This window comes from Balaenoptera ricei, chromosome X (assembly GCF_028023285.1).
Source record: "Balaenoptera ricei isolate mBalRic1 chromosome X, mBalRic1.hap2, whole genome shotgun sequence".
In the NCBI taxonomy this organism is placed as follows: Eukaryota; Metazoa; Chordata; class Mammalia; order Artiodactyla; family Balaenopteridae; genus Balaenoptera; species Balaenoptera ricei.
In genome coordinates, this window is record NC_082660.1 from 16,619,319 (window position 1) to 16,631,841 (window position 12,523).

Genomic DNA, 12,523 nt, shown 5'->3' on the forward strand with positions numbered 1-12,523 from the left:
AGCCAGGGCCGCTGCGGAGGGCGGGCTCTCTGACCAAGCAGGCCGCCTTCCACCTTCCGGGTTAGCCCTCCTGGGACAGGGCCGCGCACATCTGCAGCCGGCTCCAAGGCAAATGGAATCTACTGGAGTTTCAAGTTCATTCATTTACCTGGCTACATTTGGCTTAGCCTGATTGAAAGATGTAAGATTCTTCCTTGGGAATGCAGGATGATGAAAATTAAGTGCTTCAAGGGTTAAAATATAAGCGCGTACTATCCAGTCAAGACCTCAAAGCGGTTCGTAGTTTAGAAGGCAGGAGGGAACCTTTGTTTACCTTATTGATGAGAGTGACTATATCTCCTTCTTTGATTGTCAATTCATCGTCGTTCTGTGCCTCATATGGAAATATTACTTTGCAGTAATCCTTGGCTGTAAGAAGAAAAGAAAACACCACCTTTAAAATGCTTTATCTAATGAGCTGGCCCAGAAGGAGATGTTACATTAACTTCAGAGAAAAGCACGCTTAACAGAGAGAACACAACTACTGCCTAAAGAAAGAAGGGTCACCCTCAGAAAACTACCCAAGATTGCTCATTTTTGGTTCATGCATATTTATTCTCATTTTTCCCTCAAAAATCATGTGACATCATGAAAGCGATTGACTGCTTTGCTTCTCTCAGGCAGAAAAGCAAAAAAGGTTTCCTTGGTCTCAGAAAATAAATGTGCATTTTTGAATACTCTTTATTTTACATACCTTTTTTTTTTTTTTTAGATATTCGCCATGTATTTCTTCTTTAGGTCATTTTTTTAAAATTTATTTTTATATTTATTTTTGGCTGTGTTGGGTCTTCGTTTCTGTGCGAGGGCTTTCTCTAGTTGCGGTGAGAGGGGGCCACTCTTCATCGCGGTACGCAGGCCTCTCACTGTCGCGGCCTCTCTTGTTGCGGAGCGCAGGCTCTAGAGCGCAGGCTCAGTAGTTGTGGCTCGCGGGCCCAGCCGCTCTGCGGCATTTACATACCATTTTATATATTCTTCAGGTGAATGCATAAGTAGACATAATCTACAAAGAGCAAAAAGCTTAAGTTTTGCCCTCACTGTCTTCTTCCACACATCACTGAATCAGAAACAGGGTACCTGCTGTATGCTGCAAAGCTGACATGGCACTCAAAACAATGAGAAAGACTCCATTACGGTCCATCCTAAGAGCCAGATGTCAATGGAGTTGTATGTGAACATGTGTCAACCACAAATGGCCAACAAATACTGACCAAATGCTCTTCGCACACGTGTTGGGGGGGCGAACTTTTCAAATATGTCCCATGGTCTCTCTGTGGGAACCTGCCTACTCAGGAACCTACGACTGTTCATCAGCAAGGAAATGCAGCAGCTTTTACCAAACAGAGAAAAACACTAAGGCCACTCAAAATCCATTCAAATATGCCCTGAATTATATGCTTCTGAAAGTCTACCTGATATTAAAACCTTCTCTATTTACACAAAAGCACCTGTTTAGAAGACACTGAAAACATTTGTAAGGTATTTGGGAAATTAAGACTTAGAAAACAGGTTTAATGACACAGGACAGAAGGTGGAAAGAAAAATTCAAGAGAATTAGTATCTACCGGGAGAGGTATTTATTAGTGTGCATCAAAGTCAACAATGCTAATGGCTTTGAATGGCCTTAAATATTGCCCAACGATTAGGCCAATTCCTGCAGACAGATTACAGCCTAGAGCTATATACATAAGTATCAATTACAGTGCCCCGAGTACAATTTTTATCACGAAAATGTGTGGTTCTTTTTATTATGGTTAATGTCACATCAATCAAAGAGAGTGATATATAAAATCAACACAATAAAAAGTCTATAATACAGACACACTGTGGTCTAGTGTTGGGATATGACAGAGAATAGGAAGGGGAGGAGGGAGGAAAGGGGAGAGGGAAAGAGAGGGACTTACTTTGTTTACAGATGCTTTTGCTTTCTGTCCAACGGTTTGAAGATATCAGTTACACCCCCTATCCTAGTGCTGGAAACCTTCTGTCTTAGGTACTCTGGGAAGCTGATGCCTTTTGCTCCTTAATTCATGCTAAGAGGCACTAGTTCTAAATCCCATCAATACCAATCCGCCCATATATTCCTAAGCCCACATAGTTCCATATCTCTTAAATTCGTTACAGCAAACCTCCCAAATTCTGAATTGGCCCAAATGTTCTAAAGGGAGGGAAAAAGTTAAGCATCTTTAAATTGGATAATGACAGCTCCTTACCAATTTTCCTACTGACTGTGCTAGTGAAATATGACTACCCAACCTCAAAACTTACAGCAACACTGAAATAAATACAGTATTATTGAAGAACTGCCCTGCAGAGTCCTGGCTTTAAGAATAATTTGTTGGATCAAAATCATGGAAACGTTTTACACAGAAGATAAGACATCCGTGGCCAACAAAGAAGAGGTACAAGTCATGTTTTTATTCCTTTCCATCAAAAAAAGTCAATTACATAGAGAATGGACTTGAGGACACGGGGAGGGGGGAAGGGTAAGCTGGGACGAAGTGAGAGAGTGGCATGGACATATATACACTACCAAATGTAAAATAGCTAGCTAGCGGGAAGCAGCCACATAGCACAGGGAGATCAGCTCGGTGCTTTGTGACCACCTAGAGGGGTGGGATAGGGAGGGTGGGAGGGAGATGCAAGACAGAGGGGATATGCGGATATATGTATATGTATAACTGATTCACTCTGTTATACAGCAGAAACTAACACACCATTGTAAAGCAATTATACTCCAATAAAGATGTTTTAAAAAAAAGTCAATTAAGTGTGGTAGACATTGTTGGTTAACTTCCCGGCCACCATTCCCCATCCCCTTCCCAGTTCATAGAATCCTAATTTGCTCAGGCATTATACTCAGGAACGGGGAACACTCCCACAGCCTTAGGGATGACTCAAGTATGTCTAGGCAAATATTTTTTATAATCATTTTAAAAATTGAAGTATAGTTAATTTACAATGTTATGGTAGTTTCAGGTAGACAGCAAAGTGATTCAGGTACACACACACACACACACACACACACACACACACACACACACATTCTTTTTCAGATTCTTTTCCCATATAGGTTATTACAAGATATTGAACATAGTTCCCTGTGCTATACAGTAGGCCCTTGTTGATTATCTATGTAGTAGGGTGTATATGTTAATCCCAAACTCCCAATTTATCTCCCCCACCCCCCACCATCCCCTTTCGCAACCATAGGTTTGTTTTCTATGTCTGTGAGTCTATTTCTGTTTTGTAAATAAGTTCATTTGTACCATTTTTTAGATTCCACATATAGGTGATATCATATTTGTCTTTGTCTCATTTACTTCACTTAATATGACAATCTCTAGGTCCATCCATGTTGCTGCAAATGGCATTATTTCATCCCTTTTATGGCTGAGTAATATTCCATTGTATATATGTATATATATGTACCACATCTTCTTTATCCATTCGTCTGTCGATGGACACTTAGGTTGTTTCCATGTCTTGGCTATTGTAAATAGTGCTGCTATGAACATTGGGGCACATGTATCTTTTCGAATTAAGAGTTTTCTTCTGATATATGCCCAAGAGTGAGATTGCAGGATCATACGGTAACTCTACTTTTAGTGTTTTAAGGAACCCCCATACTGTTCTCCATAGTGGCTGCACCAATTTACATTCCCACCAACAGTGTAGGAGGGTTCCCTTTTCTCTGCACCCTCTCCAGCATTTATTATTTGCAGGCTTTTTAATGATGGCCATTCTGACTGGTGTGAGGTGATACCTCATTGTAGTTTTGATTTGCATTTCTCTAATAATTAGTGATACTGAGCATCTTTTCATGTGCCTGTTGGCCATCTGTATGTCTTCTTTGGAGAAAGGGCAAATTTAGGTCTTCTTAGGCAAATAATATTAATTTCTCTCCCCTTTGTTGGTGATTGGTTGAGGGGTGAGCATGTGATCCACTTCCAGCCAATGAGACGTGAGAGGAAATGTGCTGGTGGGGGGCGGTTAGATTTTGTTCCCAGATAAAAAAAGATACACGAGGAAAATAGTTGCCCCTACCTTTTTGCTTTTAACACTGTTTCATCCTTGTTGGAAGATAGTACACAATTTGGTGCTGTTGCAGCCACATTTCACCCATGAAAGGAAAGCCAAAAAAATCAAAGAGGAGGTGACCCTAAGTCCTGACATTGTTGAGATGTCTGTTGAATTAACCAACTTCAGGGCACCTGTCTCTGGATCTCCTGTTATCTGACTTACTATATAGCTCTATTGCTTATCATTACTTTGTGGTCAGGTAGGTATTTATCACTCAAAGCAGAAGGTTCCCTGACATGAAGGAACTCAGTAGAAGAAAGAGGACACTTCCAGTAACCTCCTCTGAAACACTTCACTATAATCTGCCTCCCCCACCAAACCTTCTTGCAATGTATCTTTGTCATTCCCTTTTCCCCCAACTCTTCCCTTGCTACCTTAAGACCTGGTCTCCTAGTAGGAGGTTCGTAAATGACTATGGAATTGACTTGTAACCAACATAGAAAACATTTACAAGAAAGTGCCAACATGCCTTTAAAATGTTTCACGGGGCCATTTTGTTTTATGCCCACAGTTTTCCTATAAGCTAAAGGAGGGTAGGTGTCCCTCTGTCTTTTTAAAAAAACAGCTTTAATGATGTATGATTTATATACTATAAAATTCACATATTTTAGTTGTACAGTTTGAAGAGTTTTAATACATTTATATACTTGTGTGGCCATCACCATAACCCAGTTTTAGAACACTTCCACCATGTAGCTCTGCTGTTTTATATGTGAGGCCTTAGACACAAAACTATCTATAAAGCACCAATTTTAGATAAAAGGAGGAGATAAAGGTGCCAGTGGCTACCATCAACTACCTCTCTCTGCAAAGCAGGTTCCCATACCATACCTCGCCCCTCTTTGTATCCCCAGAACCTGACACAGCTCCCACTCAATGTTTCTTGATCATCCTCTAGCAACACCTAAAAAGTAGAGGAAAATCTGTGGGATAGCAAAGTAGGAAGAGAAGATTCTGGGCTAGAAGTCAGGATAGTCAAGACTGGGTTTGGTCCCCCCTGGTCTTTCCCAAGCACACAACCTGAGGCAATCACACCGTAGCTCTGGACCTCATGTCCTCACGTGTAAAAGTGAGGCCGGCCAAGGAGCGCCAAGAGGAGAGTTTGGTTAACTTTAGCAGGACACCTTCAGCAAAGTTAAACTTATTCCAGAACTCCAGTATAAAATAACTAAAAACAGAGCTGTCTGGTTAAATTAGAGAGTGGGGCTGGTCCATCTCCCACCCAGGTCCCCAGAAACATCCCAGTGAAATGCTGGAGGCGTCAAGGAGCACACTGGGCTATACCTACGTCCTCGCCAGCTCTGACAGTTCACAGCTCTAGTCATGAGCACCGTAACTCAGAACATTCCTGACCAAATATGGCAACCCTTCGTCTCACATTTTAAGTTATTATGATATATTTGAAAATAAGAATTTGTTTTTACTTCTGAGGCATTCGGGCCCTAATTCAGCAGTACTGGAAAATAAGAACATTATGTTGGTTTGGATGTTCCAATGGTTTTAAGATACTCAAAAAAAAAAATTCAAATACAAAAAAGTTTATGAACTCTGAAAATACGATTTTAACTTTGTAGTATATGGAACGAAGATGTTGCCTACTTTAATTCAAACATTTATTGAGTCACCACCATGAAAAAGATATTGTCAGTTCCTGGGCCTGTGACATACAGGTCAGTCCAACCACGCCCTCCCACCCTCGTACGGAAGTGACAACCTAATGCCTGGAGAAAGGCGAGGGGAGAAGAACGACAGTAAGAAAAGACAAGTACACGAATAAGCATCAGCTCACTATGACTGAATATTGTCATGGTGCTTCAGAGAAAGGCAAGACTGCATGCAGGAGAGAGATCACAAAAGAGGAGGCATTTGATATGTCTTGAAAGAAGAGTATAATTCCAAATCCTTTTTGAACATGGGAAGATTATAAATTTTAAATGAATAGCAGACAGAGATAGAGAGGAAAGGACTGAAGTTAATTTTTGGAGGCAGGCATTTTCCATCTATTCATCAATTAGATGGATTTAATTAGTCCAAGATCAAATAGGAATGAATACACACACACACATAAAGAAATAAAGGCACAATTTATTCAGTAATTAAGATGATTTTGCCTCTATTTTTTCTTTAGAAAGATTTAAAAATACTAATAAATTAGCATAAGACTGAAACCTTAAGTCAGTTCTTAAGCTTTTTTGTCTTAGAGTCCCTTAAGAATCTGATAAAAAAGCAATGACTCTGTCTTTCCAGAAAAAGGAAAACAAAAACATAGACACATTCAAAGGTACAGAGAAAATGTGGTGTACAATATCAGAAGGGTCAAGGACCCTGAATCTCTTGCCCAGTTCCCAATCAAGAGCCCCTTACTAAGTGATGATTGGCATTCCAATTTTTTTTTTTTTTTTTTTAAAGGAATTCCTTTATTTTTATTATTTATTTATTTTTTATTTTTGGCTGAGTTGGGTCTTCGTTTCTGTGCAAGGGCTTTCTCTAGCTGCGGCAAGCGGGGGCCACTCTTCATCGCGGTGCGCGGGCCTCTCACTATCGCGGCCTCTCTTGTTGCGGAGCACAGGCTCCAGACACGCAGGCTCAGTAGTTGTGGCTCACGGGCCTAGTTGCTCCGCAGTATGTGGGATCCTCCCAGACCAGGGCTCGAACCCGTGTCCCCTGCATTGGCAGGCAGATTCTCAACCACTGCGCCACCAGGGAAGCCCTGGCATTCCAATTTTAAGATACGCCAAGAAGTCCACTCATAATTCACACTACCTCCAAAAAAAAACCCCAAAAAAACAAAACCCAAAAAACCCATTATGTCAATCTCTAAATTTCTAGAAATTTACATGAGATTAAAAAAAGATTGTTGGGGCTTCCCTGGTGGCGCAGTGGTTGAGAATCTGCTTGCTAATGCAGGGGGCACGGGTTCGAGCCCTGGTCTGGGAAGATCCCACATGCCACGGAGCAACTGGGCCCGTGAGCCACAACTACTGAGCCTGCGCGTCTGGAGCCTGTGCTCCGCAACAAGAGAGGCCACGATGGTGAGAGGCCCGCGCACCGCGATGAAGAGTGGCCCCCACTTGCCACAAGTGGAGAAAGCCCTCGCACAGAAAAGAAGACCCAACACAGCCAAAAATAAAAATAAATTAATTAATTAATAAAACAATTAAAAAAAAAAAACAACAGATTGTTCACAGAATTGAAATCACATGACCACATCTGATGACACCCTTCAGCTGGCTTTATAATCTATTCATACAAAAAACAAACAAACAAACTTAAGAAAATACCCTCACCTTAAAAAAAAAAAAAGCAGAAGAAACAGAATAAACATATCAGCAAAGAGAACATATAAACACACACCAAGAAAATAACATTAAATTTAGAACAATTCTCTGGGCTCAATTTAGGACATGAAGATCAAAACCCCATGTGTCACAAAGTCTGGTAGGAAGCCTTCCAGAGCTTTCAGCAGGGATGGAAAGTACCAGGTCATGCCTGGAATTGAAAATTTTCTTTTCCTTTGGGACACTAGAACAAACACATCAAGCTCAGTGGTGTCTACTTTCACCAACATCAAAATCTGAAAATTCTTTCATTAAACTGACAAATATTATCTGAGACACTACTGGTTCATAAGCCCTTACCCAGAAGCCCTGGGGACAGAATTTTTCAGATTTTAGAAAGGAAATACATTGCACATGCCATATAATATGTAACATCCCCAGCTGGAGTCTGGGGCTGCACCCAACCATCAAATACATTAAAATTTTGCAGCAAATGGATGATTCGTCACCCCAAGTGGGATAAATAAAGACTATACCTAGATGCGCATTAGTCCAGGACAAGTTTTATCACCCAAGGAGTGATAAAACCTTTTGGTTTTCGGGAGTTTTTTGTATTTTGGAATTGCAGTAAGGGTGTTGACTTCTATCATGTTCTGGGGAAAAGAGAATAAGTTAAATAAGACTAGTTTTCTGGTTCTCAGGGAGCTTATAATCAAGGAGAGGAAATAAGGCATGTATACACAGAGCTCTGGACTAGGCAGCAGTGAGGAGAGAATGAGAGTGATGTGTTTGGCTTCAAGCCTCAGAGATTCAGAAATGGGGAAACTTTACTTCCCACAGGAGAGTCTCAGGGTCCCTTCTGGGAAGAGCAAAATGGCACTGGCCCCGGCCTGGACAATGTTCTAGGACTTTGACCAGAGGAGGAGGAGGAGGAGGGGTGTTTCTCAACCATTCCCGATGACAGGAATGATGTAGGGCACCTGTTTCTTCTATGCCTTCCCAGATCCCTTCCCTAGGGATTCCAGTCCCCAGGTCTGAGGTGGGACCAGGAATCCAGCAGCTAAACCAGCACCACGTCCCCCAACCCCGGGGGATTCTCATCAGCAGGGATGCTTAAGAAACACGAGTCTAGGTTAGGGGTCCTCATGCTTGAGTGGGCATTGGCATCAGGTGGAGGACGAGTAAAAACAGAAACCCCAGGGTTTCCGATTCCACAGGGCTGGAGCAGGGCCTGGGGATTTGCATCTCTAACAAGTCCCCAGGGGATGCTGACGCTGCTGGTCTGGGGACCACACTGATCTAGCCATGGGTATTAGCAAAATGTCAATGCCAGGAAGGAGCAAAACAACCGTGGGCACCTGGAGGGTGGGCCAGCGTGGCGGCAGTGCCGAGGCTGTGTGTGCCGTATGAGAGATTTAAGTGAGAACCGCAGCTCTGCGTCAGTCTCAGGACGCAGGGCTCGCGGGGAGGGGTGAGATGAATACATTTGTTCAATAAGTATTAACTGAGTGCCCAGTGTGCGCCCGGCAGCACAGATGTAGGAGTGCCCTCCTGGGGCGTACGACAGTCTACACCAGTGGCTCGCAACTGGCGTGACTTGGCTTCCCAGGAGACACTGGCAATGCCTGGAGACATTTATGGTTGTCACAACCTGGGGGGAGGCGGTAATAAGTATAATTGACATCTAGTGGGTAGAGGCCAGGAAGCTGTTAAACATCCTACAATGGACACAGGACAGCACCCCAGCAAAGAATGATCTGGTCCAAATGTTAATAGGGCCAATGTGGAGAAAGCCTGGTCTCTACCTAAACTCAGACAGGGAAACAAAACACAATGCATTCGTCACTACATTGTCAACTCCGGTCTTCACAAAACGCCTTCCTCCACGAAAAAGCTGACTGTGACCCCTCTGGTCTTGGATGTTGCTGGGAATATGACTTTCAAATTATTTTACAGCTATGAGTTATGCCACTTTCTATTCTCTCACTTAAAAAAGAGAAAACAATTTGTTTTTAAAGAAATCAAAATCTGACAAGCAAGGGAAGCTTTTCTGTTCTCTAGTATGGAGTAGATCATGGCTTGTCTCAATGGCACCTTCTCCTGCTCAGATGAGGAGAAGCGCTGAGTCTTTGGGAGGAAGGAAATCCACCAGGAGAGTAGAAGGGGAGTTCACTTTTTTCCTCCAAGCGGGCTGTATTTGAAATCCAGGTCATCTGCAGCATGGGTAGGCTGGGCACCCTCGCAGAAGGACCCCCCACTCTGAATCTAGACAGCAAGGTCTGTGCTGGGGGCACTCGATGAAAGGTGCACCCTAGGGACAGAGGGGGACCTGAGACACCGAGCCTGGGGGCTTTAGTACATAACAGGCGTGGGAGGCGCTAAAGGGCTGGGTAGGAAACATGTTTCATATTGGATGTGCCCAAATTCCCAGGTCTGAGGGTGAGTGAGCTTTGGAGAAGATAAGTGAGCAAAAAACACCTATCCTGGCAAAATAGATTAAAAGAGTTCCCAGGTAAGGCTGAGAAAAATCCCAACATAAGGGAGTCGACCCTTTTTTCTCCTATTCAAACATGTGGTGACAAGGCAAAAATTAGCTCAGACTGAGAAAGTAAAAATCTGCAAATGCGGACACAAACGCAGATAGAGCCAGCTGCAAAATGAACCGGAAATAGTATTTCTCCCAAGCACACACACTACAGCTGGAAAGGGTCCTAACAACCCCTTCTCTGAGTGACGACTGCTTTCTTACTCTCTGAGAAACTCTGTCCTCTAAGACCACAGACTATCAGAAACTTTGCTTTTTTATACTGTATTAGTAAGAATGAAATGTTTCACCCTTGGCTGAAAGAAACAAGTCACTGTGACACAGAGAAGAAGCCTTGATTCCCCACACAAGTGCAGGGCCTCATGTAAGGGGTTCTGGACACAGCCCTGCACGTCTATCTTAACTTGGTGGTTCCCAAAGAAACAGGACCTGGGTCCAGCTCACAGACCAGACCTGATGTGGCCCGACTCACACAGCCCTGTTTTGCTTGGGGCCTATCAAAACACTGCTGCTTCGTTTATATTTCACTCACTTCCATTTGTCCTCCAAATCTGTAACTGCTCAGAGTTTTGTCTTGTTTGGTGTGATGCTCCACAGGTCCTCCTGGGCAGTCTCCTCGTTGCAATGAGCCCATAAACTTGACTTTGTCAGACTAGACTAGTTTGTCCCTGGTGCTCTTGGGCTGACTGGGCTGGGGCAGTGGCTAGAAAGAACAAGGGTCTGTCAAGCCCCACAGAGCAACCACTGCCGACCCTCCAGAAATCCGAAATAAGCTCGAGGGTCAACAAATGTGTTCTTTTCTTCCCGGTGACTGTGAACTTGGGAAAGGAGACCCGTGGCTACTACGCTGCTTTTACAAGACTCTGTTAGATATAGAGCCTGGTAAATTGAAACCATTTCTAATTCTCCATCTGCCCAACCACCACTGTTGCCAGTGCCCACTGAGTCCATGGCACTTTCCCGGACTGGATGGTGGGGATGTCAGGTAGAAGACACAGCCCCCTCCGCGAGGGACCAATGACAGCCACAAGGCACTATGTGTCACCATCACAAGGGACAACTCCTAAGAAGCAAGTCAAGGGACAAAGTGATCAGAAAGGTGGTACAAGTGTCTGGTGATAACGTGAGGGGAGGTGAAACAGAGAAAGTTTAGCCTTTGCCCCACAGCCATCATTTATTCAGAAGCCTGACCTGCCTTTGTACAAATTCTGTCAGGGACTATTTTTTCCCTAACCCACCTGCTCAACTGGTCCTCTGCATCTCTAAGACTGAACTGTTTGTTCAAGAAGACGCTAAATAATCATTTCTCTGGGCTATTTCTCTATCCCACCGAGGCCACAAATCATCTGCATCAACTGTAGTAAGAAAGAGGGAAACTCCAGGTGTGGGGCGTTGGAAATACCTCAGAGCACTTCATTTATGAATACTTAAACAGTTTTCCTCTTGTTATGAAAATTACGGCAATCTGCTCCCCAGCCCACATTTCTGATGAATTTCAGTATCATAAAAGCTTCACTGGGGGAGGGGAGATGATGTTAGTTGTTTAAATAAATCCTGATCAGCTGAGTTTCACTTTCTCTCAGAAGATATCAATCCACATGAACATTTTTTGAATCATCATAACTTACTCGTGATGTGAGCTTGTATTTGAGCGCGCTAAGGAGAGAGCTATGCGGGAAGGGGCTTCTCTCCTCTGTACCGCTGGGCAAGTTTCTTTACGGGTGTGACTTCCATCCAGAAGGAAGGAGGCTGTGTTGTTCCCAAGCTCCGAGTCATTTCTAAAAGTGGGTCAGCACTCTCTGTCCTTCCACCTGAACTTGGGTGCTGCATCAAAATCCAGAAGCAGCGAAAGGTTCCAAATGGAAGGGGCTTTCTAGTGAACTAGGGTGCCTCGTGGAAATCATGGGAGAACCATTACCCCAGAATTTGCTCTTTACAATGAAAGCCAGAGAGTGTGTGAGGGGTGAGATTAAACTGCAGCAGTTCTTACTCTGGGTCCGTGAAACACGCCTGTCAATAAACATCTCTCAAGTCTTCACTGACAGTGATAATTCTTCCCGACCTACCACCCCCTTACACACATATTTATATCCATGGCATCTTTGCCAAATGACATCTTCTCATATTCCTAACTCAGTTGTTCGCATCTTCCTTTTGTCTCTCCCATCGGCTGTTCAATTCTTTGAATGCAGAAAGCTTTCACTCTGAATTGTAAAGCTTTCGGAATTGAATCAGAGAGTGAAGATGCTGGGAGAAACCTGAGGGCTTCACTCTAGTACAACCCTCGGACTTCACAGACAGTGCAGACCACGAAGAGCACAAGGCCAGAGAAATAAAATTATCTACCCAAGGTCACACAGCTAGCTAATAAGAGAGCTAGTCCTAGAATCTGTACTTCCTAACTCTTAGCCAAAACACACCACCCAGCCCTGTAAAACCACTCTTTATTAACAACTCACCCCCGCTCTGTGATGCATCTAGAGATGGACGTAGTTAATAGATACTTGTAGGCGTGAACAAGGCTTGGGCTAGACTCAGGATCCTCCCACATGCTCAAGGGAGCTGAGCGTGATGAACTGTG

General features: G+C 43.5%; 1 protein-coding gene across 6 annotated transcripts in view; it reads right to left on the reverse strand.

Annotated features, from left to right (window-relative positions):
• The window catches only part of SH3KBP1 (SH3 domain containing kinase binding protein 1), a 337,779-nt gene that overhangs the window by 90,614 nt on the left and 234,642 nt on the right, over nt 1-12,523 (reverse strand). For all 6 annotated transcript variants that reach the window (XM_059911028.1, XM_059911030.1, XM_059911025.1 and 3 more), the window contains one exon: nt 314-408. In XM_059911028.1, coding sequence (XP_059767011.1) covers nt 314-408 — 95 coding nt within the window. The remainder of the gene's footprint in view (nt 1-313; nt 409-12,523) is intronic.